We start from the raw sequence: 26564 nt of genomic DNA, 5'->3' as shown, positions 1-26564 counted from the left end.
GACGACCTGGGAATAAAAACAAAATGCAATTTAAAGCGCACAAAAAACTTGCGCTTGTATTTAGACAGTTAAACCGGCTTTCAGTACTCTCAGTACTTTAGAACTATTACTCAGTTAAACCATCTCTGAGTGATTTTTATACAGTTTTTTTTTTTTTATCTTTTATCCCTTTCTATCTAAAAATTAAAAAGATTGTACGCATTCAGTTTATCGCTGTTATCATTTCTATCTTTTTAAATCATAATTTTCCTTTTGTGTATTTTCGGTATTTTAGCTGCACCAAATAAAATGGCGGGTGAAATTGAAAATCCACAGATGAATGAAAAACCTGCACTCGTCTCTGGAATCAATTTAGGAAGGCTAAGGGAAAAAGTCAAGTTTTACATTGAAAAGGTGTGTTATTTTAGATTAGATACTTGATTTTTCCATCCCTGTCATTAAATAGAAATTGGGGTTTAATGTTTCAAGCTCGAAATTCCTCGGATCTTCACTGATAATGTCTGAAAAATATGTGCAACATTTTCCTGTTCATTCTCAATACAAATCTGTTCTGAATTTTTACAGCACCAATATGAATCCGCATTGTTTTGGGCAGATAAAATCGTTTCCCTCTCAAACGGTATGGTATCTGAACTCAAAATTTATGATAGTCAAGTAACAAATCTGAAAATCTGTTCTTCTTTTTGAATAGGCATTATGATTAACCTGATTAAAAACTAATAATGACATTAATGAAAAAATATTTTATGAATTATCAGATCGTGATCTATCAATATGATTAAAAAAATAATAATTAAATATTGTTCAATGTTGTAATGAGCAGTGAACCCAGATGATGTTTATTGGTACGCACAGACTCTGTACCTGACTGGGCAGTACCACAGAGCTTCACAACTCCTGAAGTCAAAGAAACTGGACAAGGTGAGGTCATTAAAGGATGCTGAAGGATTCTGTCTGACAAAATTAGGAACATAGATATGAACTATAGGCTGTCCCAATATATTTATGCTGCATATTTGAATGATTTTAAATAAAAATACACATTCCTGTGACAGAAGTGCAATTGAAATTGATGAAAGGGAAAATTTCCAAGATAAATTCATTCACACATTATCATTTTTCCCTCGTAAAAATTCACAGGAACGAAAACAGATTTCCTACGGAGATTTTTAATGGGGAATGTTGACATCTTTTCTCCATTCGGAAGTACTCGGGACACCTCGCGCAGTTTTTCAACGTTATCATCCGGGTGTCTTCATCTCCTTGGCAATGGAAAACCCCCGTAGACTTTTTATTTTTAGCCATGTATTGATACCTGACAAGCTAGAGGGTGCGTTTTAAAGGGGAAATCTTGGGATTTTTTCATACTATTGAATGAACATTGTCTGAACCAAGAGGTATTTATAAATATCGAATAATTTAAGGAAATATGTGGCAAAAATATCTTGGGACAGACTTTAGTGTGAATAAATTGTTTTGGGCAAAGTTCATTATCGAATTTGTGTGCCAGCTTAAATTGACAGTGCGTGATTACATTATAACAGCTTTCATATTGTTTGAAATAAATATGATAGATTTGTTTGTTGGAAAGTCTAATGGAGTGCCTTCATTTTATACTGAAATAAAATCATTTCATTACATAAATGTTTAAGATTAAAAAAAAAAAAAATAGCTAGAAAAACCAAAAATTGTTTTGAATTGTTGTTTATTGATACTGTCATAACCCTTCAATATTGCTGTAAAGTAAATTTGAGTAGATATGTTTTTTTTTTCAGCCGAGTGCTTCTAACAAAATTAATGCAGAATATATGTTTTTGTCATTGCTTGATATACCTCTGACAATTTGTTCACAGTACATATATTTTTTAATTTTTTTACAGACAAATTCTTCATGTCGCTACCTGGCGGCCAAATGTCATGTAAGTCACCATTTTTACCATCCTTTCATACTTTATTACCTTGGTATGAAGTATTTCTGAAAAAAATATGGGTTTGGTAGACAAACATTTTATATTTCATTTTTAGTTTGAATGTAAAGAATGGCAGACAGCTCTTAATATTCTAGATATGGTGGATAACAACAGTTACCTCCCTTCCTTCAGCAAACACAACTTGACCGAATCACTGTTTGATCAGAGTAATAAAGAGGTAATCAAAAATGTAAATCTAAATATATAACATTGTAGGGTTTGCATTGTATAGCGGGTGTTTTTGAGGCTGTAAAAACATCTGCTTTTTATTATTTTATCACACTTATGGTATTTATTACTTCATTTTGTGATTTAATGATAACATACTATAACTATGCATTTTTGAAAATCCACACAAAAAAACCAAACTTCTTCTGTAAATATAAAAGAGAACAGTCTTGTGATAGAGGATTCAGGAAGTGGGCATATGTCTTCTATATAAATGTAGGTAGAGCATTCTATAAACCTACTAAGAGGAAGAATCTATGAAGCCATGGACAACAGGAATCTGGCGGTCGACTGTTTCCGCGAGGCTCTGAGACAGGATGTGTATTGTTTTGAGGCGTTCGATATGCTGGTTCATCATCACATGCTCTCCGCACAGGAAGGTACTTGAATCATCGGTTTTAGAGCTTGATATGGATGAGTGAATTCCTTTGTTCTGTACAAACTTCTACCATATCTACTGTTAAACAGCATAAAATAAAATTTCCATCAGATTTAAAATTGGTGTTAGGAGGAATTAGATAACTATTAATTTTTGGCTCACCATAAACCAAAGTCAATTTTTGTCTGGCATGCATCCATCTGTCCATTTTTCTATCATTCAAAGAAATTTTTTGTTGTATGCACTATAAAACCATGTGTATGAAATGATAATTGTGAAAAATTATTTTGGGCATATATCTAACCTTATTTAACAGATGTATATATACATATACTATCAATTGTCAAATAATCACGGTGGTTTTAATTTCACTATGTTCGCGATTATCATTTTCCCCCGAAATTTAACCCATCGTGAACACTATCATTAGTTTTCAAAAAAGTTTCAATGCTTGTATTCTGATCAAGTAATTTTCTAGCAGCGTGAAATTAAAATCATCGCGATTGGTACTTTATTAGTAATCATGAAATTTTAACACCATGGAGTTAAAGCGACTTACAGTACATGTATATAGTCCCTTTCTGTGTTATTTTATTTTAGAAAATATATTCATTAGTCACTGTGTTTTGTTTCAGAACGTGAATTACTAGACACTCTCCCTTTTGCTATACAATGCCCGATAGAAGATGTGGAACTTATTCGATATTTATATGAAAATAGAGTCAAAAAGGTATTTTTATCTATTGATATCTGATTATCTGTACCTTTTTAAATTTTTTCCAAAAGCATTTAGAAAAATAACTTATATAGTGTAGACTGAAAAGTTTTCTGTATGTCTTCATCTACATATTTATGATATTCTTTTGAAATAGTATGATAAACCTAAAGACCACAGAGTCCCGGGGACCTTAGCGTGTTTGAAGGATAACATGGACATTGTGGTGAACCTAGCAGAGAAAAATTACTACAACTGTGATTTCAGAGAGTGCTACAAAATCACCACCAGGTAAGGAAGACTTCTGCAGTCATTTAGCAATTTGTCATGATATATATTAACTATTCTGTTGGTTGGAAGATTTTTCTTATATTTTCTGTGGATGTAAAGTTTTATATCATAATGAAAGATTCTCTTTATTTTTGAAGTAGGAATCAGTTTTCTGTAGCAGTGTCTTAAAACTGAAAGTAAATGAGCATAAACATGTATATAAGTGTAATTTTCAAATTAAAAATTTTAACTGAAATGGGTCACATGTAAAGGACATTGTAAGTAAATGCTTACCTTAAGCTACATGTATTACATTTTCAGGGTGATGAGCAATGATCCATACAATAGCCAATGCTTGCCTATTCACATTGCTGTCCTTGTAGAACTCAAGAAAGCTAAAGGTAATTCTCACAACTATACACTTTGTAAAAGAGTTTAAAACAGTATACGTAGAAAAAAATTCTAGATATATTTTCGTGATACATGTATGTGCTTAAATTTAAACTGAAATATATCTTAATTATTTTACAAAACTTATACATTTATAATTTTTTTCTGTCAGATTTATTTTACCTATCTCATAAACTTGTGGATCTGTATCCCAATGATCCGGTAAGTTTATTATTTTGTTTTGTCTTTTTTTACCATAAAATGCCTTTTGATATGTTTAAAAGAAATTTAATTATAACACACAGCACATAAAGTAATCCTGTGCTGTACTTTAAGGTGTCTTGGTTTGCTGTTGGCTGTTACTACCTCCTGACAGAGAAAAGCGAACCAGCTCGGCGGTATCTAAGGTAACACCTTTGTCAGTTACTTCATGGAAACCTGTTTAAAATATTGTACACACTGGCACATGTACATCCAGTATTTAACACAATGTATAATCATCTGGTTCTAGGTTATTTGAAGGAAATCAACTATTTTGAAGAAATATTCTTTAAATGCATGGTTTAATACGCCCAATTTGAGTTGTGCTGTAGAAAAAATCTGTATTGTTTCCTAGCAAAGCGACCACACTTGACCGCGTGTATGGACCAGCCTGGCTGGCGTTTGGTCACTCGTTCGCTGCGGAGAACGAGCACGACCAGGCGATGGTGGCGTACTTCACGGCGTCTCAACTGATGAAGGGATGTCACCTCCCCCTCCTCTACATCGGACTGGAACATGGACTAACCAACAATTTCAAGCTGGCCGAGCGGTTCTTCAGCCAGGCCCTGACGATCGCCCCAGAGGACCCGTTTGTGCTCCACGAGATGGGAGTTATAGCTTTCAAAAGTCAGGAGTAAGGATTACCGTAGATATATATGTAGTACAATAGAAATCAGATTCATAAGTGTCATTATAACAAAAATTATACTGTATTTCATGCGTAAAAAAGTTAGTTGACATAATGAATAAAGGAAAAGGGACACATCTTAAAAAAATTTCCTTACATTTACGGTATAAAAAAAGAAAAATTAAAAAAATTCATGAAAGATATGCTTGGATATATCATATATTCATGGTGCAGTTAACATGAAATTTGAAATGTTGAGTACATGTCTGTAGATGGGGCACAGCAGAAAGATACTTTATGGATGCTCTCAGGATTCTAGAAAATATCGGCCAACAAGTTATCGTGGAAAAATGGGAACCCTTGCTCAATAATTTGGGACATGTGTATAGGAAGTTAAGGTATCTATTTCTTTTTTCTAACTGTAGACAAAAGTAGTTGACATTGGAAATTATTTGAATGTTAGAACATGTTTAGTTAAGCATTGAATGCTTATTTTTGGATATCGTCAGTCCTGTAACACACCAAGCGGGGCAGACAAATGGAATACCGCTTGTTTGCCCGATTTGCTAATTTGTCTGCACCGCTTGTTGTGTTACAGGACCGACGATATCCAAAAATTAGCATTTAATGCTTATATTTATATTCATACTGATGTCTTTTTCTATAAATATATATGTCTTTTCAATGTAAAGCCATTATATACCCTCTAAGTCAGGGATATGAAACATACTGGTACATGGAACAGCCATATTAACATGTTATTTAGTACTTCCGTGACTTAAAATATAGTGCCAGAAACTTTGTAGAGAAAAATTATTTTATTCTGGAGTTTTATTCAGGTTATGTAAAATTGAACATTTCATTTAATCTTACAAAAATGAATATACTCAAAACATGTGAAGGCATTTATAATTGTGCTCATGGTGCATGACCTAGCAAAGTGTATTAATTTAAATTATAAAATGCTTTCTTTGCTGATTCATTCGGAAGATGAAGGTAGCGACATTGCAGAAAAAATACATAACCCACGTTAGGGTGCAAAACAGGGCGTGTCGATATCTGTCCTGTCAGTTTCAGCTGCTGTAGATTTTGACCAATCAATAAATGGGGCATGTAGATTTCAGTCTGGCTGTTTTTATAGAGCTATGAATTAACGATAAGTTTCCGTAAGAAATAGAGGGAATAATACTTGGTTGATGTAAATATATAAAATACACTGAATGTAAATATTATCTCATGAATACAAGATACTACACTGAATGTAAATATTATCTCATGAATACAAGATACTACACTGAATGTAAATATTATCTCATGAATACAAGATACTTGTATGCATGTTAATGTAACTGCTGTATTCTAGGAACTATGACAAATCGCTGGAGTACCACAAGCGCGCGGGAATCCTCTCGCCCCAGAATCCCTCCACATACTCGGCCATTGGCTACACCTATGTCCTGATGGGGGACAATCTAATGGCCGTGGACTACTTCCATAAAGTAAGACTCAGTCATCAGTGGGACCAAACAGAATGATACAGTTTAATAGTAACAATGTTTACAATTTAACAAAAATGTTAAAAATAAGTTAAGTAGTTATTAGTATATGATCATAATAGCTATTTCAATTCATTTAGATGAAATAAGTTTTATGCTTTTTAGGGATTTCAAATTGAAAGGTGAAAGTTATTATTTGCTTCAGGCACTTGGAATCCGGCGAGATGATCAGTTCTCGACGACTATGCTATCCAGTGTTATAGAAACTCTCATGTCGGAGATGGACCCTTGTGAAGGTACAACAGATTTCATGATTAATTGGAATGATTAATTGGAATAATCATAGGAACAGAATCTACATTATTAAATGTAATCCTTGGACAAAGTGATGACAGGGACAAAATCTCTCTTACTCAATGTAATCTTGGAGAGAATAATGGGGAAAAAATCTACATATGCATATATTAATGAATTTATTTTACTTGAATTTAAATGGAAGATTGTATTTTAAAACTTTTGTTTTAATTCAAAAGGATTAAAACAAAAAGCATATAATAAAGAATTGGACAAACATATATTATACTTTACCATAAATGTTGTTGCTTTTATGCTAGAGAAACTTTTTTGGAAGTACCGGTATATAGTCTTAAAGGCTAAAAATGAGAAAATTCATAATTTCCAAACTATCTTGTATAAATTTAATATTTGAATTACAGGGGCCTCTGAAGATTTCCCGGCTTTTCCGACTCCTGGAAAATTAGAATTTTCTCACAGCAGTAGTCAGGAACTAAGTGACCTTGACATTAACCCTGAGGACAACTCGAGCATGGCAATAGAGGAAGTGGACATGGACGACTGATTTGTGTAACACCTCAGTTACTCCATTGATGGAGAATATGTGATTGAAGAGTTGCACAGGGACAGTGTGTATTTATTTAACACATGACACAATACACTGGTATATACAGCTGTGCAGTGCCTGGCCACGGCTCATTGTCACACAGAGACAATTACCTGATGTCTCAGCTCCTAAACATGCTTAGCCATGTTCCGTTTTGGGATATTGTTCCTAAGACAAGGTGCCCTAAGAGATTTGGAGTTGAAGACTAAGAGATTTGAATGTATTGTATGACAAGATTTATTGGTTTTACATCATCCACTCTTAATTGGTATCAAGAATAAATTTTATATATCCTTCCTTGTAATATTTTTCTCAATTTAGTTAAGAGTAAATAATTCATATTGAATGAAAATAAATGCTGTATGATTTTTTTATGATTTAAAAAAAAAAATCAGGTTGACCAGGTGTCAGTTTTATATAATCGTCAACAGTCAATGCTTCAACCTGTTGATATTTTCTACAAGAGGAGTGGACTTTTTAGCTCACCTGAGGCTCATGAGAGATTTCTTGTTAGATTTTTGAATGGACAGCTGTCTGTCTGATAACTATATACATTGCGTTTTATTCCATATACACATTTTAATATATATAATTAGGAAAAATCTTTTAAATTGTTTAACTTATATAAAAGAATGCTATTATGAAGATTTAGTAGATTTATTTATAGCATATTAACCACTTGTGGTAAAAAAAAAAAAAGGGTCATCGAATCTGAGGGAAGGCTGTAGGCAATTATTTTCAGGTGAGCGATGTGGCCTCTTCTTATTAGTTTTGACGGTCGCAAACATGAACATATACTGAACAAACTCTTATAAATATTCTAAGTTGGTGCTTTATAAGCTATTAACACGTCTTTCATTCTTATTGCAAATTTTCAGCAAGGAAAAGTGAAAACAGTTACATTCAAAACATTAATACGCTTCTTCTTTTGTTCCTTGTACGTTAAGCTGGAATTCGTTACAACTTTCTAACCACACCACACCTGTACACACCTGACTCACGCAGAAAATGAGCGGATCAATAACAAACACATTTTACAGCTGCTACCATAGTAACGAAATTATTTTTTAAATCAGTTGAAGACAAAATACGAGACGGAGAACGAGAACTGAACTCCATCGACGAGGTACACAAGTAGCACGTGACAGGGGTCGAAATCACCGACCGTTCGTGACGTCACTAACGTGATATTGAAAGAACGTAGACCATCAAACGGTCGCAATTCAGAATTTTTTTTTTTAAAAATACGGTTTTAAATTACCATAAGGAAATATTTTCTACCTATTTTTAAGACAGCATTTTGCCATACGGGTACAGTTCAGAAAGTCAACAACAACACAGGTGTGGTGTTAAAATTACGCGGGGCTGGGTATTTAGATCGTGTCTTTTTCTAACGTTAAATACGATAAAAACAAATTAAAGTAAGCCTTTCTCTATGTCCATTATAGAAATCGTTAATCTAAGATAAGACGGATCCGGCTGACTGTCAGATCAGATATAATGGCAAATATCCCTTTCTCCTTTATTACATGTAATTTACATGCATAAATCATTGATTTACATCGTGCGTGGAATTCGGAAAACAAGTAAATGTCTAGATATCGATCGTACCTCACATAAATGTTGTTTTTAAAAGATTACTTATCGCCTTAAAATGTTTGATTAAAAATTGTGCAATTGGCTACATTTTTGGTACGTATGTCTATAGGTAGAGCCACGTACGTAGGACGTATGAATTATACGTCATCATCTAGCCAATTAGCGTGTCTTAAATTAATATCCGATTACAACCACGGTCTATAGCAGAATGTGAGCTAGTTAATAAGACAGATGGGCTCAAATGTCAACGTGGAAGCTGAGGAAAGATCTGACTCGGGCAGAATTACGAAGTACAATCCTAATAAAAATCAGAACTTCCATCCGTTTCCCGGTTTTCGATACATCTCAAAAACCTGAAAGTGGGTGGAAGTTCTAATTGTATTTAGTTTTAGATTTATTATTGGAAAAAAATCCATTTCATGGGGAAGAAAATTTTCAGCTGTCTGTATATAGCAATGTACGGGAATACATGGAAAATGTTGCCCATGTGTGCGAAAATTACCCGTCACAATATATATTAATCTTAAAAATTGTTTGAACGTTTGACTTGGGAAGGGGGATAATGCACATTTTTGTTTAGTCGTAAAATTGCCTAAGGCATCGAACCCACAACCTAAAAAGCCTAGTTATGTAAGGTTACCTAATGTCTTGTGATTTCAGTTACAACAAAGTACGTTATCCGACTTTGGCCACAGACTAATATTTTTCTAAAATGTTCAATTAAACATGGGATACAAATGATATTTTGAATGTATAGTGGGTCTTCTCTCCTCTTTTTTGTTGTTGACTGAAATCGCTTTGTTTTCAATTTGACCTTATTACGACTGACAAAAATATGGAACACAGACCCACTTTTTAAAAGAAAATGCATTGAAGTTATTTAAGGTACTTCACTTCACCTAGACCTATACTTTTTAAGACAGTACGTCACAAGATGTCGATTTAAATGTTTTGTTAAACTGTTTGTATCAATCAATTCAGATGTATATCGTCATAGCTCAGTGGTTTAAGTATCAGGCTTGTGAACCGCAGATCATGAGTTCGAATCCACCTGGGGCTTTTGTTTATGTTTACTGAATGAAATTTTTAAAAGTATAATTTTTATCCAAAACTGCACATTTTTTCGCCTATTTGACATATATACTTCTTATCCGTCATGCTCTCTATCATAATCAAGTAATTTTCTGCTGATGTGAGAAGCTACTTGATGGCGTAGTGAAGTACCTTAAAAGGACACTATTTGTTGGTTCTAATACGCATACGCCAGTTTAAATAAACATAATTCAAGTATTGAACACATTTAAGGGTTACACATCGATATTATGTCTATTTTAAATATACATTGTTTTGAAAGATTTTGAAAAATAAATTATCCGATTTGTTGATAATTTAATATTTTGGACTAGCTTAATTGAATTAAGACTTCTTCATATTCTGGGGCCTGACATTAGTATATTATACTAAGCGGTACATGGTTATGCATACTTATTCATGCATATGCATAAAAGTATATGTATATTAACATACTACATGCATATGTCGTACATGTACGAGTATACTTATATAGCCGACATATATAAACACACCTGGTCTTGCTGCTCATGGACATCATTTTATACATAATATAAATATACATATATAATTACTATACATGTACAAACAGATTAAATATTAATGATCAACAGATACGACGCTTGATATATACAATAAAACGATTGTTCTATAATGGACACTCAGTTCTGCATTGATACTATATATAGTCCTTTGAAATGAATTCCAGATTCAGGGAGAATTATCTGTATTCAATGGCTGTCTTGTTCCTAGAGCATTCAATAAACGCTTCAAACAAAGGATGTAGTGTCCACTCCCAGACAATGGCTCAAACAAAGCTTCCGCCACTCAAAGCCTGGAAATCAATGACAAGGCGAAGGAAGAGAAGACTGGTACTGCATTCCAACGGTTACCCGGATAATACAAGGAACGCACTTACTTCGTTGACATCTGATGACGGTCTAAAAAGGATGGCGTAAACTTGTTTTTTCGTTCATTTTACAGATCATAATATGTGTAAATTTTCAAAGTTTTTACATAATGTTCAACGTACATAAAAACAACAGTAACTGATACACCAGTATATCGAATCACTCACGTGTATATTTTAATTTGTTGTGGTAGAAGTTTATCTGTACAGAAAAATGTCTATAACATACAGTCATATATATTTTGTTTTACCACAAAAGATTTTACCGGACACATTTCCCCGCATGAGCTGCATTTGATTTAGTAATAGCAATGTTCGTCTGTCTTTCCTGTCCCCACTCTTGTTAGACCTTCTTGGACTATGTTGAAAACAGAAGTCTGATAATATAATCCGTACTAATTCTCTGCTTCTTTTTGAGCGGAACCCTTTATTCAGTGGGAGTATTTTATCAACCAGCGTTTCATTATTGTGACGTTTCCAGCAGTATTTTCCCTGTGGAGGGTTCGAATCCGCTTCGAATCCAAAATTCGGAAAGTTCACAATCCGAATCCGTTTTTGTCCTCTAGCTATAGGTCACAACTACATCAACTGTCACATTAAATAGCGAAATGTTCGCTGTTGAAATATTTATCGTGTAATTATTTTTAAAATAACTATTTCCATGTTATCATTTCCAGTAATATCATAATCTTGAGTTGTTAAAGGATGCCCGAAATATGTAAAACCCGAAAACATCCGAGCAAAGAACATTCAACATTCAAACCACGAATCAACTTGACTAAGGAGACTGGATTGTTCACAAACAACCGATCGGACAAAACCAAAAATTTTAAATGTATTATTTTGACAGTTCGTGATTTCGCCTTTTCTAGGAGTTAAAACAAGAGGCCCATGGGCCACATCGCTCACCTGAACAGCAGTTCCTTGTAACATTACATTTCGTAGCATATGCTTTTTGTATTTTAAACATTGAACCCCTTTCTGGGGACCCAGTTATGGTCCGAGGTTTATGGTTGGCTTGAACAACATAAATAGTAACATAGGAATTAAAATGTGTAGCACTGCGGTGGGACCGCACGTACACAACCTGAAAAAGAAGAGAAGAGTTCCACTTCAAGAGGAATAACTCTCAGACTATACAGAACATCAAGAAAGATAACTCTTTGTTCCACTACATTAGAGTTTACACAATTTGAGGATCCTTGCAAAGTAATCTCACAAACTGTAGCATTATAGTTCTCGAGAAAAACTTTTTAAAAACATTTTCAATATATCTTTCTATGTTAAACTTTGAACCCCTCTTGGGGCCACAGTATTAGTCCAGTGCTAAAGTTTTAATTATTTGGAATCTACATTATTTAAGGATGCTTGCATAGTTATCACACAAGCTGAAGCATTATAGTTCCCTAGAAAAAGATTTTTCAACATTTTCCCTCTATATTTCTATGCTAATTTAAACTTTGAACACCTCTTGGGGCCCCAGTATTAGATTGAGGTCACGGCTTTTTTAATTTCGAATCTACACTATTTGAGGGTGCTTACGTAGTTATCTGACAAATTGATGCATTGTAGTTCTCGAAAAGAAGATTTTTAAACATTTTCCATATATACCGGTACTTCTACATTTAACTTTAAACCCATCTTGGGTCCCTAGTATTAGTCCAAGGGTCACTATTTTAAAACTGTCGAACCTTCATTATCCAAGGTTGTATGCATGATAGTAATCTCACAAATTGAAGCATTGTAGTTCTCGAGAAGAAGATTTTTTAACATGTTACCTTTATATTTCTATAATAAACTTTGACCCCATCTTGGGGCCCCAGTATTGGTCTGGGGTCACGATTTTACCAATTAGGAATCTACATAAGCGAAGGATGCATGCATAGAAATTCCACAAACTAAAACATTGTAGTTCTTGAGAAGAAAATTTTGAAACTTTTCCTTTATGCTTTTTAAAATGTTTAAATTTTGAACCCCTCTTGGTGCCCATCAATTGTCCGGGAGTTACAATTTTTTGAATCTACATTATTTAAGGATGTACATGTATGCATAGTAATATCCAAAACAGTTGCACTATAGTTCTTGAGAAGAAGATTTTAAAACATTTTCCTATATATGTTAAAATCTAAACCCCTACTGGGGCCCAAATTTTTGTTCGGGGGTCACGATTTTTACAATCTTCACTATATATACAACCTTTTGTGTATGTATTGGCATTTTTGGTGAAGTGGTTCTTGAGAAGAAAATTTTTAAACATTTTTCATATGTAGTTCTATGTTAAACTTTGAACCCCACCTGGGGCCCCAGTTTTGGTCCGAGGGTCACGATTTTTACAATTTAGAATCTTCACTATATATACAAGTTTTTTGTGTAAATATTGGCATTTCTGGTGCAGTGGTTCTTGAGAAGAAGATTTTTAAAACATTTTCCTATGTATTTCTATGTTAAACTTTGAACCCCGCCTGGGGCCCCAGTTTTGGTCCGAGGGTCACGATTTTTACAATTTAGAATCTTCACTATATATACAAGCTTTTGTGTAAATATTGGCATTTCTGGTGAAGTGGTTCTTGAGAAGAAGATTTTTTAAACATTTTCCTATGTATTTCTATGTTAAACTTTGAACCCCGCCTGGGGCCCCAGTTTTGGTCCGAGGGTCACGATTTTTACAATTTAGAATCTTCACTATATATACAAGCTTTTGTGTAAATATTGGCATTTCTGGTAAAGTGGTTCTTGAGAAGAAGATTTTTTAAACATTTTCCTATGTATTTCTATGTTAAACTTTGAACCCCGCCTGGGGCCCCAGTTTTGGTCCGAGGGTCACGATTTTTACAATTTAGAATCTTCACTATATATACAAGTTTTTTGTGTAAATATTGGCATTTCTGGTGCAGTGGTTCTTGAGAAGAAGATTTTTAAAACATTTTCCTATGTATTTCTATGTTAAACTTTGAACCCCGCCTGGGGCCCCAGTTTTGGTCCGAGGGTCACGATTTTTACAATTTAGAATCTTCACTATATATACAAGTTTTTTGTGTAAATATTGGCATTTCTGGTGCAGTGGTTCTTGAGAAGAAGATTTTTTAAACATTTTCCATATGTAGTTCTATGTTAAACTTTGAACCCCGCCTGGGGCCCCAGTTTTGGTCCGAGGGTCACGATTTTTACAATTTAGAATCTTCACTATATATACAAGCTTTTGTGTAAATATTGGCATTTCTGGCGCAGTGGTTCTTGAGAAGAAGATTTTTTAAACATTTTCCTATGTATTTCTATGTTAAACTTTGAACCCCGCCTGGGGCCCCAGTTTTGGTCCGAGGGTCACGATTTTAACAATTTAGAATCTTCACTATATATACAAGCTTTTGTGTAAATATTGGCATTTCTGGTGCAGTGGTTCTTGAGAAGAAGATTTTTTAAACATTTTCCTATGTATTTCTATGTTAAACTTTGAACCCCGCCTGGGGCCCCAGTTTTGGTCTGAGGGTCACAATTTTTACTATTTAGAATCTTCACTATATATACAAGCTTTTGTGTAAATATTGGCATTTCTGGTGCAGTGGTTCTTGAGAAGAAGATTTTTAAAGACATGCACCCTATACTTACTGTTTCGCAATTATCTCCCTTTTGAAAAGGGCTGTGCCCTTTATTTTAACAATTTATAATTAATCCCCTTTCCATAAGGATGCTTTGTACCAAATTTGGTTAAATTTGGCCCAGTGGTTTTTGAGAAGAAGTTGAAAATGTGAAAAGTTTACAGACGGACGGACGGACAGACAGACAGACAGACAGACAGACGGACGGACGGACGGACGACGGACAACGGGTGATCAGAAAAGCTCACTTGAACCTTCGGTTCAGGTGAGCTAAAAAGGCCACGTGCATTCAAACCATCGAGAAAAAGTTCCCAAAAGTTTTTGCGCAACTATTACGCCCTTTTCAAAATGCCCACCATCTACCCCGGTCCAGTGTGTCCATCATTTCTGCAGCTTGAGGACGTCTTCTGTTTTGGCGGGCTTTACCTCGATCTTCTGCTTCGTTTTCGACACAACAAACAAGTGAGCCGGGCATTTCGAGAGGTCGGACTTCTTCTGATCGTCTTTACCTGGAATGAATCATTTGAACTGAGTTGTAATTGCACGAATATTTATTTACATCATCTTAATTGGTTGTACAGTTTACTATATACATCTTTTTACTTCAATTTTCACGTTACTATAGAACACCAGCCTTGCAACAAGCCAAACCTTTTATACCCAGTATGCATGTTTCATTTCAGCAATAAAATTAGCATTAAAATAATCATAATTATCAACCGCTTCAACTTAATTCGATTATTATGTATCAATGATCAACATCCGCATTTGTCGTTAATGACTAACTTCCGCTCCAGAGCACCGAAACTGGTGCTGCAAACTTCTCAATTCAAGCCAACAGACTTGATTTGTATTGAAAGGAACCTCTAACGGTCTTTTTTGAATGATTGGTTTTAAACACTCAATCCAGTTCCAAAATCTCTTACTTCCGGTCCTATAAACTTACTTGTATTGCTGCAAACTTCCCCATCCGGTTCTCCGCGACAATCCCAGGTTGTAGAAGTTTCATTTTCGCTATCCTCCCGATAGTTGATCATTTTCTGGTGGGGGATGTGAGAAGAACTGCACCCCATATCAGACTGTTTGTAAAATGTGGTACACACGCCTGGTCAGATATATACATAAGATACGGCTACTGTAGTAAGGCACACCTTCATAAGAAAAGCACAACTCGAGGAAGATTCAGCGACGAACAGCAGCAGGTAGAAAGGAAAAATCAAATATTACCACGCGCTAGTCAAGGAAAAAACGAGACAATATGAGATCGCTGGTGATTTGAAGCTTCAGAATAGCAAACTAATTATAATTTGATTCCAGCAGTGCTTGATGACAGAGTGTACGTACGGCCTCCGATGGCTTGACGACAGAGGTAGATGCCTCGGGTCTGTGTACTATAATTCTGTCATCTACATCTACGCTGCCTCTCCTTGTTCTGGGGGCCGCGGAAGTGATGGTCATTGGAGCCTGTAGATATAAGCAGCTAGTAAAGGTGTCTCTATTCACGCTAATGCCAATCACGATATACCCGAGACTCTGTCTAACGTAACTCAACTCGCACCTGTCGAAGATAAATCCAATGACGTTGTTGCTCTCAGGCGGCGCGCCGTTACTGCAACTGATTTAGACACTCTCGCTGACAGATTTCGTGTTGATATGATTCATATATTCATGTTTTTTTTAATCCTGAAAAAAAAGAGATTATATTTCCATGGCTTTAATTTCATTCCGAAGAACAACGTAACGGGTAATGTCTTGAAAAAAAAAAATGATCGAAACGGGTCTAATCCGCTATCAATTATTGTTATTTTTAATCTCTTCTATGTGCGAAAAGCTGGTTTTTTTTCAGGAATATGGATATCTTGTCATTAAAATGAATACAACTTTCATAAACAGATGACGCATGGTCAGTTCTCATGCGGGAGTCGGTGACGTATGTTTGACATTACGTCATCCCGATAGAATGAGAATTACGTAGTATTAGTTACCGGCCATTGTGGGTCGTTGCTACGTATTTAAGCACCTGACCCCCCCCCCCTTCCCCCATTTGTGCACCCACGTAAAGTGATCTTGGGCGCGCTTGATTTTCCAAAAAGGTGTACACCGGGTACACTTTTGTAAATCAAGTGCAGTGGTGTAGTGTTTAGGTTTACACTTTTCTACACCGAGTCAGGGGCATGTGTTGTTGGGTGTAGCACCGAAACCAATATGGCGGACGAATCTTGACAAATGATTTTAAGTAGGATTAGAAGTTGCAAGTAAATTGTCTTTTGTATGAAAGCCATTTAATTTGAAATATGTTTATTTTATTTGCATTCAAATAAAAAAAAAGCCTTGGATTGTTGCTGAACATCAAATTCCCTGTTAAAAAAGCATCTTTTTCCGCCATATATTTTCTTATCTTCCCTACACTAAACCCTTTAAGTGCACTTGATATACAATACAAAATGTTTACACCGGTGTGCACCAAGTTAAGCAAAATCAAGCGCGTCCCTTGTCAGCTGGACATTGTACTAAAATACAAATGTACTATACAAGCAAAGAAAACATACAGTACAATGTTTTTGATTTTTATTTCAATCACAGATGATGTATTTTTTTAAAAGTATTAACAAAACAAACTGCAAACTAAAGAGCAATATGATCCAGCTGTGTTTTTTTTTTTTTTTTTTTGTTATACAATATTTCTCATCAAATAGATAATATAAAAGCAAATTACAGCATCAACCTCCATGGAATGTCCCATTAAAATTTAACTGCTGTTTTATTATCTGCAGTAAGTACATTACAATCCAGTTATAAGTACACTCATACACTCAAGTTCATACATACCACTGGGGGGGGGGGGGGGGGGTGGGGGGGGGGGTATTATTAGAACAAGTTAAGAATACTTGAAGAAGAAAAAATCCCCAGCATGAATTTTGCTTTCATAGAATTCTAATGAGAAAGGCTGTATATTTCAGTGGTCACCTCAACATTTACATTCTATAGGTGGAAGCGTGAACGGTGTTTTTTGTCAACTGATATACTCAAATAAGTATTGATTAACTATACAAATAAAGATTTTCTGTCAAAATAAAATGCATGTAAATCAATTATAGTTACAATGAGATGATAAAGACATGGGGAAAAAATTAATTACAATTCACTGGTCTTCTAACAACCAGACACCATTGTTGGAGAATTTTTGACTACACCAGAAGTTTAATCTATACAGTATGTTCAATCTTGCACATATTACTCTCGACCCGACACATTTAGCACACAAACATTCCTTGTTACAGTCTGATCCTCACACCAATAAAGGTCATAGATTGGTGTCAAACACAAAATTTCTACATGATAATTTTGTTTCAATTTCATTACAATTCTATCAGGTACTCATGATTGAAAGGATCCATCAAATAAAGTACATGTATAAACAATGTCACAAAGAGGGTGATTATTTACATGTGAATTCTTCCAGTGTCAGCTGTTCAAGCTTAGAATGCGTATAAAGCCGGAGAAGAGGATCCAAAAGGTCAAAAGGTCATTCCGATAAAAAATCCACCAGTAAAACTTCCAGCTAGGTATATGTTGTTCTTGAAAAACCTCTTCAGCTGCACACAAATAAAATAAGGGAAATAGATCAGAAAGGATTAATGTACATTTATTTAATGAGACAATAAATTTTAAACAAGCCAATGTATTTTAAAATGTTTAATAATTATTTAAATTAGCAAGTGTATTTCAAAATGACTCCAATGCAAAATTAAAGATTGAATATTGATGTAATATCGATTTAAATATTAATTGAAATATCTGCTTTTTATGTTAATACAATCCAAATGCAGTATTAACTGTAGATCAAACAATTTGCAATTTGAGTGTGTGGGTGTCCTGTGAATGACAGAACCAGACAAGAGGATTCGCTGTGGGTTATATATAGTGTTAGGTCCTGTGACTGACACCCCTCGTTATTCTCAATTGAAGATGAGGATGAAGAGGAAAAGATGTGGAAAAAAAGGCCAGGCAGCTACCAGTACAGAGGCCTGTGTTAAAATCCTAAACTCTGAGACAATAAGCCACAGGTTACATTTTGTTGCTGAATGTTTCAAAACTCGTTCAATAAGGCCCCCATCAAAAAATAAGCTTCAGTTCTCTTGCCAAAAATGTCAAAGTACATGTATAATGCAGAAGACACTGCCAAACAGATATTAAAAAAAAAAATAATTGCAAAATTGATCAAGGGAAATAAATAAATTTTCAGATCTCAACTAAAAATCTCTGTATTGAGTTATTTCCCATGCTTTTCAAAATGAAACAAGCATTTGAACTAATTATGCAGTGCCCAAGAATTGAAACATAAATTTTTTGGCCACTTATATAAATCTTTCCCATTTACATATTCTATAACAAATATTTTGAAACGTTTTAAAAAGAGCTAGGATTTTGGGCAGTAGGTGACAAACTCCGATTTGACGAAGGCGGAGTCTACTCATGGTTAACTGTCCAGTCATTGGCTAATAGATGTGAATATATTGAACGCAATGACACTTGCCCAACTTCACCCAGAGATGTATATTTCGCTGAAACGGTGTCAATTTCACACAGCAGAGCAGATCTTGGCAAACAACTTTCCGGTTTTGACAGTCTATGAATATTAATGAGCTTCTCTTAGCAAATTAAAAGAAAGCAGGTCAATAAATGACAGCTTAATTGTTTTGATGAGCAAACTAGATAGTAACATCCCACTGAAAGTCCAAGCTCTTGTTTAAATGGTTCTAGTTTGAAATTTTATAATCATATTGGTAATCATGAAATTAACTATCTTATGAAAGTCACTTATTTAAGCTAGCTTTTGAAAATTCAAGTTGGACAGAGTTTTGAGGAATATTTTGACAGCTTGATCTCTAAAGGGCTGAATATTCTTAAGGCCATTCAATCTATTGAAAAAGAAGAACTCTATATAAAAATGTAGAAGATATTTAGATTTTAAAACTCAAATATTTGGATATTCTATTAATAAATCATATCTTATGGCTTGAATTTTTCATATTGTTTATGGGTAGATCTGATAGTTTGTCTGTTGACCACACAGCCTCCTTAAAGATTTTAGGGTACAATTAGATTCAGTTTTAATCGTGGAAGATATTGACAGCTTGATACAGAAATTTTTTTTGGAATTTGTTTGGTATTCTGTTGACTTTCCATTGCTACATGCATCATTGATGGTGGTGCTGTATACTATGATGGTACTTACATTATCAAGTCTCTGAAATAAAAATGTATTCAATGCTTCAAACCACTTCTGATTTTCCCATTTTATTTGATATAAGCTTTTCAGTACTGGTACCCATAAATATATCATTCTTCCTATCATATTCAGCATTAAAACTACTTTTCATCTTTTTCTATGATTGTGTTATATTAACATAGATAAAAGTATATGTTAATTATGTTACATTACCATGTAATAGTATGAATGTATTATTTTTCATTTTTTTAAAGAATGTCCCAAAATAAAACTATTAAAGTTCCAAGCTCTTCAAAATAATAGAGAAGTTCCTTACTCAGATTAACTTATTTTTCAGATCATTTGAGTTATTTGCTGAAATGTTAGACATGCTAGATGCAAAGTTATTTTCACAGGGAGTAAAATAGTATGTTTTTTAAGCATAGTATAACAAACCGTAGAATATCATAAAGAACACATTTTATGCAAATGAACTTCAAATTCATTCTCTTCTTAAAATCTAAAAATGACTTAAGTATATTATTATTTTTTTTATTTTGTTATTTATTCTTATAAGAATCAGATGTGGCTCACCATACATGATACAGCTTTTTGCAGTTATAAAGTACATGTATGTATGTGTATAAATATTCATATGCAGTACATCAATACACGCACCCCAGTCAGTTTAATGTTAGACCCTCTTGCAAAAATATGGGTGCACTGTGTCTTTCAAAGTAACCATGTCAAAATTTTGATACATAAAGTTTGATTGATTTGAATGGAATCTCATGACCTAAATTAGTTTTCTGTGATTCACAAGCTTCCTTACTGTTTCCAGAACTCCTGGGTAATTGTCCTTAGCCTGCTTTTCTAAGACCTTCTTAGCTGTCTCTACATCTTTCTGTAGTAAGGAATAGTCAATTTTCACATATCCCTTATGCTGTGCAATCTACAATAAAATACATATACATGTAGATAAATATGCCGCTTGAATATTGACAACATAAATTATACAATAAATTAATGAAAATATTATTTTTTCAATCATAAAGGTATGATTTGTAGTAAAGGGCATTTAGAAATTTTATTCCCAAATACATGAAATGACTTTTTTTTTGGGAACAATAATAGTTATATTTTACCTGAAGAACCAGAATTGATGTTCCCAAAGTAATGGCTGCAAGTTTTCCCACTTTTATAAACAAGTATCCCGAAACCCTAAGAAATGAAAAGAAAATAATGACTGCACCCTATCTTATCTCATCAAGGACTGACAGTTTTAAAAAATTGCCCCCCCCCCCCAACCATATAATTAGATATTCATGTGTACAGTGTACTCTTACATTTAATTGAATTTACGATAAAAAAAAGTATTTATACTGAGCGCAGCGAGAGGCAGGCGAAGCCCGCCTCGCGAAGCGAGGATTAATGGTAACACGAATATATGAAAAATCATTGAAAAATGAAAGTTGAATCAGGGGTACTAAGGCCAAAAAAATTTTCTTCCAGCTATGGGCGCCGCCATATTGGCAGCCATTTCGTTTTTATAAAGTTAATTTGATCATTGTTTGACCGGTACTTATTGATGTTTGTTGCCCCTAAACTCGATTAAAATGTTCCAGTATTTAATTAATTTGAATCAAAAGAAATAAAAGAGGACACGGGATAAGTTTCAATAGTGCTTCAGTCAAGAAACACGACTAGTTCTATGTATGTCTTACCAAATTATCAGATGGAAAATAAAAACATTAATATCAAGGAACTGGTCTTTTAGATACTGAATAAAGTATTCAATTTTATTACCGCGGCATTTATATGAATGAATAAATTGATAAACAATGAAAGAAGAAATAAAAAAAAAAGTTCGGAATAACGTAACTCTCTTCGGCTTTTCCTAAGACAAAACTTGAACGTTTTACATCTGAAATATGATGTCATAATGTAGACTACGCACGCGACGTTTAGTTTAACTTTGACGAATGATTTGAGTAGGCAACCATGCAGGCGGATCCTTTTGTGTGCGTTTTAAATAGATTTTATTATACAAAAATCAAACTGCACTGTGTTAAATCTGCGCTCGGTCCAACGGTCACACCGTTTACATATTAAAATATAAGATCGACCTTTTATTGTAGACAGTGTATGGATACTGATGCAATGTTTAATGATTTTTCATCAGCACTATTGGTGTTAGTCTGTTACCCACCATCCTGACACTCCACCGATGACTACTTGCTGTGCCGTCGATCTCTTTGTTACATCTTTAACCATATCACGGAGCCAGCCATCTTTGTAATTCACTACATCCAAGATCTCGTTCTTATCCCTCTTGTGTGTCATCCCTCAAGTCTCCAAATTATCCAGAATACGAAATTTCATACGAAAGTGAAAGTAGGCAATTCCCTTCTGAAAAAGTAAAAAAACGAAAATAAATGGACTACAATCCCGATCCTAATTGAAATATTGAATACATTGATTGCGCTCTCTCTCTCTCTCTCTCTCTCTCTCTCTCTCTCTCTCTCTCTCTCTCTCTCTCTCTCATCGAATGCAATCAATGTTACTTTCGTTGCGGCTCATATTTATAATAATTCTGCATTTTTCAATGATTGTCTTATTCAGTTTCTTACCGATAAAGTTAGGAAAGGTGTTGTGGACATTGTCATATCGTAAATTTTGAATTTACTGGGTGCATTGGCGGATCCAGAGGGGGGGTTCCGGGGGTCGGAACCCCCCCTTTCTCTGAGACATATGTTTTTTTTGAAAACTTGTAATGCCTATTTAAAGGCAATTTTTCCCATTTATACCATAAATACTTTAATTATTTCAAATAAATGCTTTTAAAATTGCTCATCTAAAGAATTTCTTATGCGGGTTATGCTATTTTTCTGGAATGCTAGCTGCCTTAATACCTGAATCACAAACGAAGCCTTCCCAACCCCCCCAACCCCCCCAACCCCCCATGAATCGGAAATTACGTTACAAAAATACCGTGTAAGGGGTTTATATGTAAACCATTATGTAAATGCACAACTTTTCACAACTTTCTTGAATATGATCGCATCTGTACTAGTGCCGGGTGATGTTGCGCACCCATTACAGAGGTCACATCAAGTTCCCTGGGACGACTATTGCTTGTACCATTGTATTACACATGTACAATCTATTCAGCACATTAAGTATCCCCATTTTTTGTCATATCCTATCATTTAGACCTTTATTTAAGAAGGCAATCAATAGAAATCAAAATCGATAAATAGTTTAGAATTTAAACATCAAAGACATAAAAAAATTACCAAAAAATTTATATTTATAATAGCTTGTCGTAATAAGTCTGAATCATTTTTTTTTTTGTTTTTAGTGTTTCTTTCTATTAAGCATAAACGTACGTTCTCATTGCTGGAGACTTGTTTTTTTTTCTAAGGCTAGAAATTGTGCAAATCGTCCTTACCTAACCCAAAACGATGAATAAATGCAGTGCACTCTGATATTAAGATAGGTATGAAATACATGTAGATATTGACGAGATAACTGTTAATTAAATTTACGCATGGAAAACGTTCAAAAGGCCTTGTTTGTTGAAAAATAATGAATTTTGCACGTATTGATTATCATTAATTGGAACCCCCCCTTTTCCAAATTGCTGGATCCGCCTCTGGGGTGGGTGCAGATACAAAATTTACAATATATGACAATATTCTCGATGCAATAAGGTAGACATGAAAATTAGTTGCTGATCATTTTTATGATATATTTTTCTCCGGTGCAAATCAAGGAGGTACAGACAATAAAAGAATGGTTATTGCATGATTCGCAAAATATCAAAATTAACCAATCATCTCCCCCCTCCTTTCCAGTCAGACAATATTTGAAACATAAGTAAATGGAATGATTCTCCATGTTCATAAATCATTCAGATATTAACCTTGATATGACAAATGTCCTTACCTGTCTGGGTCTCTGGAAGATTCACATACAGGAAGTCTTTGTTATTTAGCGGTGAGCACGTTCCAGTCCTCACGTTCACAATCGCCAGGTCGGGCTTCACTGTGATATGTAGTGAACAAAACACGGTCATATTACAGAAATTTAATATAATTATACCAAAAAAACGATAAATTAAATAAATTGAAAATGTCAATTGCTGAAAGAAACCATATGAATATAAAATAGTTTTAATCGTGCAAATATAGAAGACTTTTTTTAGAAATGTGATTATGTCCATTTGATATGTACTTGTACATGACCAGAGTCTGGGCTACTTTGACAAATCTACTATATTCTGGTTGTTGCCTATGCACATGCACCATTAGTTGTACCATACGAATTCAAGCCACCTGAAAAAAAATGAAATTTATTTCATAAAACCATTTCACACTGTAAATTAACAGTGTGGTATCATGGTATTGCTCATTGTAAATGGATCGATTTTACAATTATATAATCATGTCAAATGTTTTTGAATAATAATTTGTCAGTATTTAAAATATTAATTTTAGAATAAACAGACGAAAATTGAATATAGATAATACCATCAGCCTGGAGAGAGAGAGAGAGAGAGAGAGAGAGAGAGAGAGAGAGAGAGAGAGAGAGAGAGAGAGAGAGAGAGAGAGAGAGAGAGAGAGAGAGAGACAGACAGACAGAGAGACAGAGAGAGAGAGAGAGAGACAGACAGACAGACAGACAGACAGACAGAGAGAGAGATATTAACTCAATAAAAATATAGCACTGATCTTCATCTGAAGTGTATTAATTAATAAGTTAATTCTTATTTCAGCAAAAACAAAAAAAAGCTACATATTATTTAAACCAGAGACATTTAAACGATATCAACACATACGTATTCTTTATTCTGAAAGTGTTTCTTGCGTCAACTATTTTTTAAATGTGTAATTTTTTAACCCCTGAATAAAAAAAAATTGTTGTTGTTTTTTGACATTAATTATTTACATAGTCTCACATATATATTTTTAAATATGAGTACCAGTAGTGTTCTTTACTTTCTATTATATTTGAATTAGAATACAATTTTCCTTTTTGTGTGAAAAATAAAAACTGAAAATGCTTGTATACATCTTTCTTTCTCTTACATCGGGATCGATTAAAAGTCGTTTTTCGTTTTGTGAATGTAGATTATGCTTTCCTCAATATGGCCGCCGCTTGATAAGAAGACGGAAAAAGTTGCTGTGCTGTAGATATTTTATTTTCAGCATTTAGCAACAATTTAGTTCCAGTTTACAGACAGCCCTTCAAACGAATAATTAATTATCTATATGCAATGAATTTAGAGACTACTGAAGTGTCTTTGACGGCAGAAGAGAAGAAACAACTGGAGGAGTATGATAGGTAACACTACACTATATAGTATAACCTATTTAACTTAAGTCTTAAAACTCGAACAGTTATAGTTTATAAATGAATGAAATATATCACGTAGGGGCAGAATATAAATTTTGATTTTTAGCTCGTTTTACCTTTTGCACTTTTGATTTTTTATTTGTTTATTACAAGGAAAGTTGGTCTTATGTGTATTTTTGTTTATTGGTTTGTTATTTGTTATTTAACTTTAATCAGTAATCAGGTAATAGTGTTATGTCTTTTGAAATGTGTGGTCTCTTGAATCTAATGGGCTGGGTTCAAATTCTAAAGTCATTAACAACATATATTTACAATATGTTTTCTAAATAATTATTGCACATGTCACTAAAATATAAGAATGGTAAGAGGTGGGGCATTCATTTCTTACTGTAAAAGTGGTTATTTATGCGTGGGGGAAATTTACACTAGTTACATGGTAAGCTGAAAACTGCATAAATAACCCCCGCGTATGGTAAAACATTAAACACTTTAGAGTGGTAAATCACATATCCGCTTATAAAACCCACGCGTATTGTTTGACCATAGAAAACACATACTTAACCACCAGCGTAAATAACCACTTTTACAGTATGTAAATTGTCAATCTTTTTTTTTTTTAATTAAATCCTAATGAAACATAGTATCATAAGTCAGTTGTTAAATCATGAAGTACATGCATGTACATTGTTGTAATGTACATGTTATTGAGCTATCAAATCTACTGCACAGTTTTGTTTTATTTGCCTGATTGCTAACAGGGATGTACTGGGAATATATATGTCCCTAATGCAAAGAAATGATTTGGATTTTTTTGGGTCTTTTTATTGTAGTTGTCAGTTTGGATTTTTGAAGCTCAATGTCCCAGAGGAGGCACCCAAAAGAGCCCTAATAGAAAAGGTAAGAACATTTGTGTCTCAGGATTAGTATTGAGACTAAAGCCTCTTGTTTAGTCCTTGTTAGCTCGATCACTTATGAGAATTAATGCTAACAAGTTTTCAAATGCAGTTTGACTATAATTTTGTTGACTAGTACTTTATCTGAAGATGTTCCTTGTTGCATTCAAGTTCTTTGTCAATATGTTTATAGTCTGTCCCAAGATATTTATGCTGCACATTTGGACGATTTTTAATAAAAATACATATACCTGTGAAAGAAGTGCAATTGAATTCGATGAAAGGGAAATTTTCCAAGATAACTTCATTCATACATTTTCATTTTTCCATCGTAAAAATTCACAGGAATGAAAACAGATTTCCTATGGAGATTTATAATGGGGAATGATGACATCTTTTCTCCATTCGGAAGTCAATCGGAACACCTCGCGCAGTTTTTCAACATTATCATCTGGGCTTAATTATGGCTGATGCAATGCAAAATCCCGGTAGACTTTCTATTTTTAGCCGTGTATTGAAACCTGACAAGCCATTTTGGTCCAAAAATCTCGCTGGGTTTGAAACTAGCATGGAAAATTCTTTTTACCACTGGCACTTAACTCTTTTCCCCTTAGAGGTTTCTATCCTTTAACCCTTAATGACGCGTTTTGACGACCCTGGCCATATCCTTAATGACGACTTTTGACG

At 34.1% G+C, this 26564-nt stretch overlaps 3 protein-coding genes and 1 long non-coding RNA gene across 6 annotated transcripts in view; 2 read left to right on the top strand and 2 right to left on the bottom strand.

Annotated features, from left to right (window-relative positions):
- The first annotated feature begins 250 nt into the window (after positions 1–250).
- Positions 251–7535, top strand: LOC105317224 (cell division cycle protein 16 homolog). The gene is made up of 16 exons (XM_011413804.4): positions 251–393; positions 565–619; positions 824–921; positions 1881–1919; positions 2026–2148; positions 2419–2578; positions 3213–3307; positions 3450–3583; positions 3884–3963; positions 4125–4174; positions 4289–4359; positions 4569–4847; positions 5114–5239; positions 6205–6340; positions 6543–6633; positions 7054–7535. The coding sequence occupies exons 1-16, from the start codon at positions 289–291 to the stop codon at positions 7194–7196; spliced, it is 1785 nt and encodes a 594-aa protein (XP_011412106.3). The 5' UTR covers positions 251–288; the 3' UTR covers positions 7197–7535.
- A 2579-nt stretch (positions 7536–10114) lies between these two features.
- LOC117690093 (uncharacterized) lies at positions 10115–16431 on the bottom strand. 2 transcript variants are annotated; one of them, XR_010708590.1, is made up of 3 exons: positions 15361–16174; positions 11085–14923; positions 10115–10849 (listed from the first exon to the last, which is right to left on the bottom strand). It is a non-coding gene; the product is annotated as an uncharacterized lncRNA (long non-coding RNA). The 2 variants fall into 2 exon arrangements; XR_004602208.2 differs by lacking the exon at positions 10115–10849 and having other exon boundaries at positions 11785–14923; positions 15361–16431.
- Positions 16432–17272: 841 nt separating this feature from the next.
- LOC105317221 (FUN14 domain-containing protein 1) lies at positions 17273–23702 on the bottom strand. 2 transcript variants are annotated; one of them, XM_034473198.2, is made up of 6 exons: positions 23575–23702; positions 21836–22035; positions 20772–20847; positions 20459–20578; positions 19654–19665; positions 17273–18010 (listed from the first exon to the last, which is right to left on the bottom strand). In XM_034473198.2, exons 2-6 carry the CDS (start codon positions 21967–21969, stop codon positions 17933–17935), a joined length of 420 nt encoding a protein of 139 aa, XP_034329089.2. In that variant the 5' UTR covers positions 21970–22035; positions 23575–23702; the 3' UTR covers positions 17273–17932. The 2 variants fall into 2 exon arrangements, with proteins under 2 accessions (XP_034329089.2, XP_034329090.2); XM_034473199.2 differs by lacking the exon at positions 19654–19665 and having other exon boundaries at positions 17609–18010.
- Positions 23703–24775: 1073 nt separating this feature from the next.
- The window catches only part of LOC105317220 (lysine-specific demethylase 6A), a 34780-nt gene continuing 32991 nt past the window's right edge, over positions 24776–26564 (top strand). Inside the window, exons 1-2 of the mRNA XM_011413798.4 lie at positions 24776–24972; positions 25815–25881. Coding sequence (XP_011412100.2) covers positions 24905–24972; positions 25815–25881 — 135 coding nt within the window. The 5' untranslated portion in view covers positions 24776–24904. The remainder of the gene's footprint in view (positions 24973–25814; positions 25882–26564) is intronic.

This window comes from Magallana gigas, chromosome 8 (genome assembly GCF_963853765.1).
Source record: "Magallana gigas chromosome 8, xbMagGiga1.1, whole genome shotgun sequence".
In the NCBI taxonomy this organism is placed as follows: domain Eukaryota; kingdom Metazoa; phylum Mollusca; class Bivalvia; order Ostreida; family Ostreidae; genus Magallana; species Magallana gigas.
Note: the sequence above shows the minus strand (reverse complement) of the source record. Positions and strands in the feature narration are given on the sequence as shown.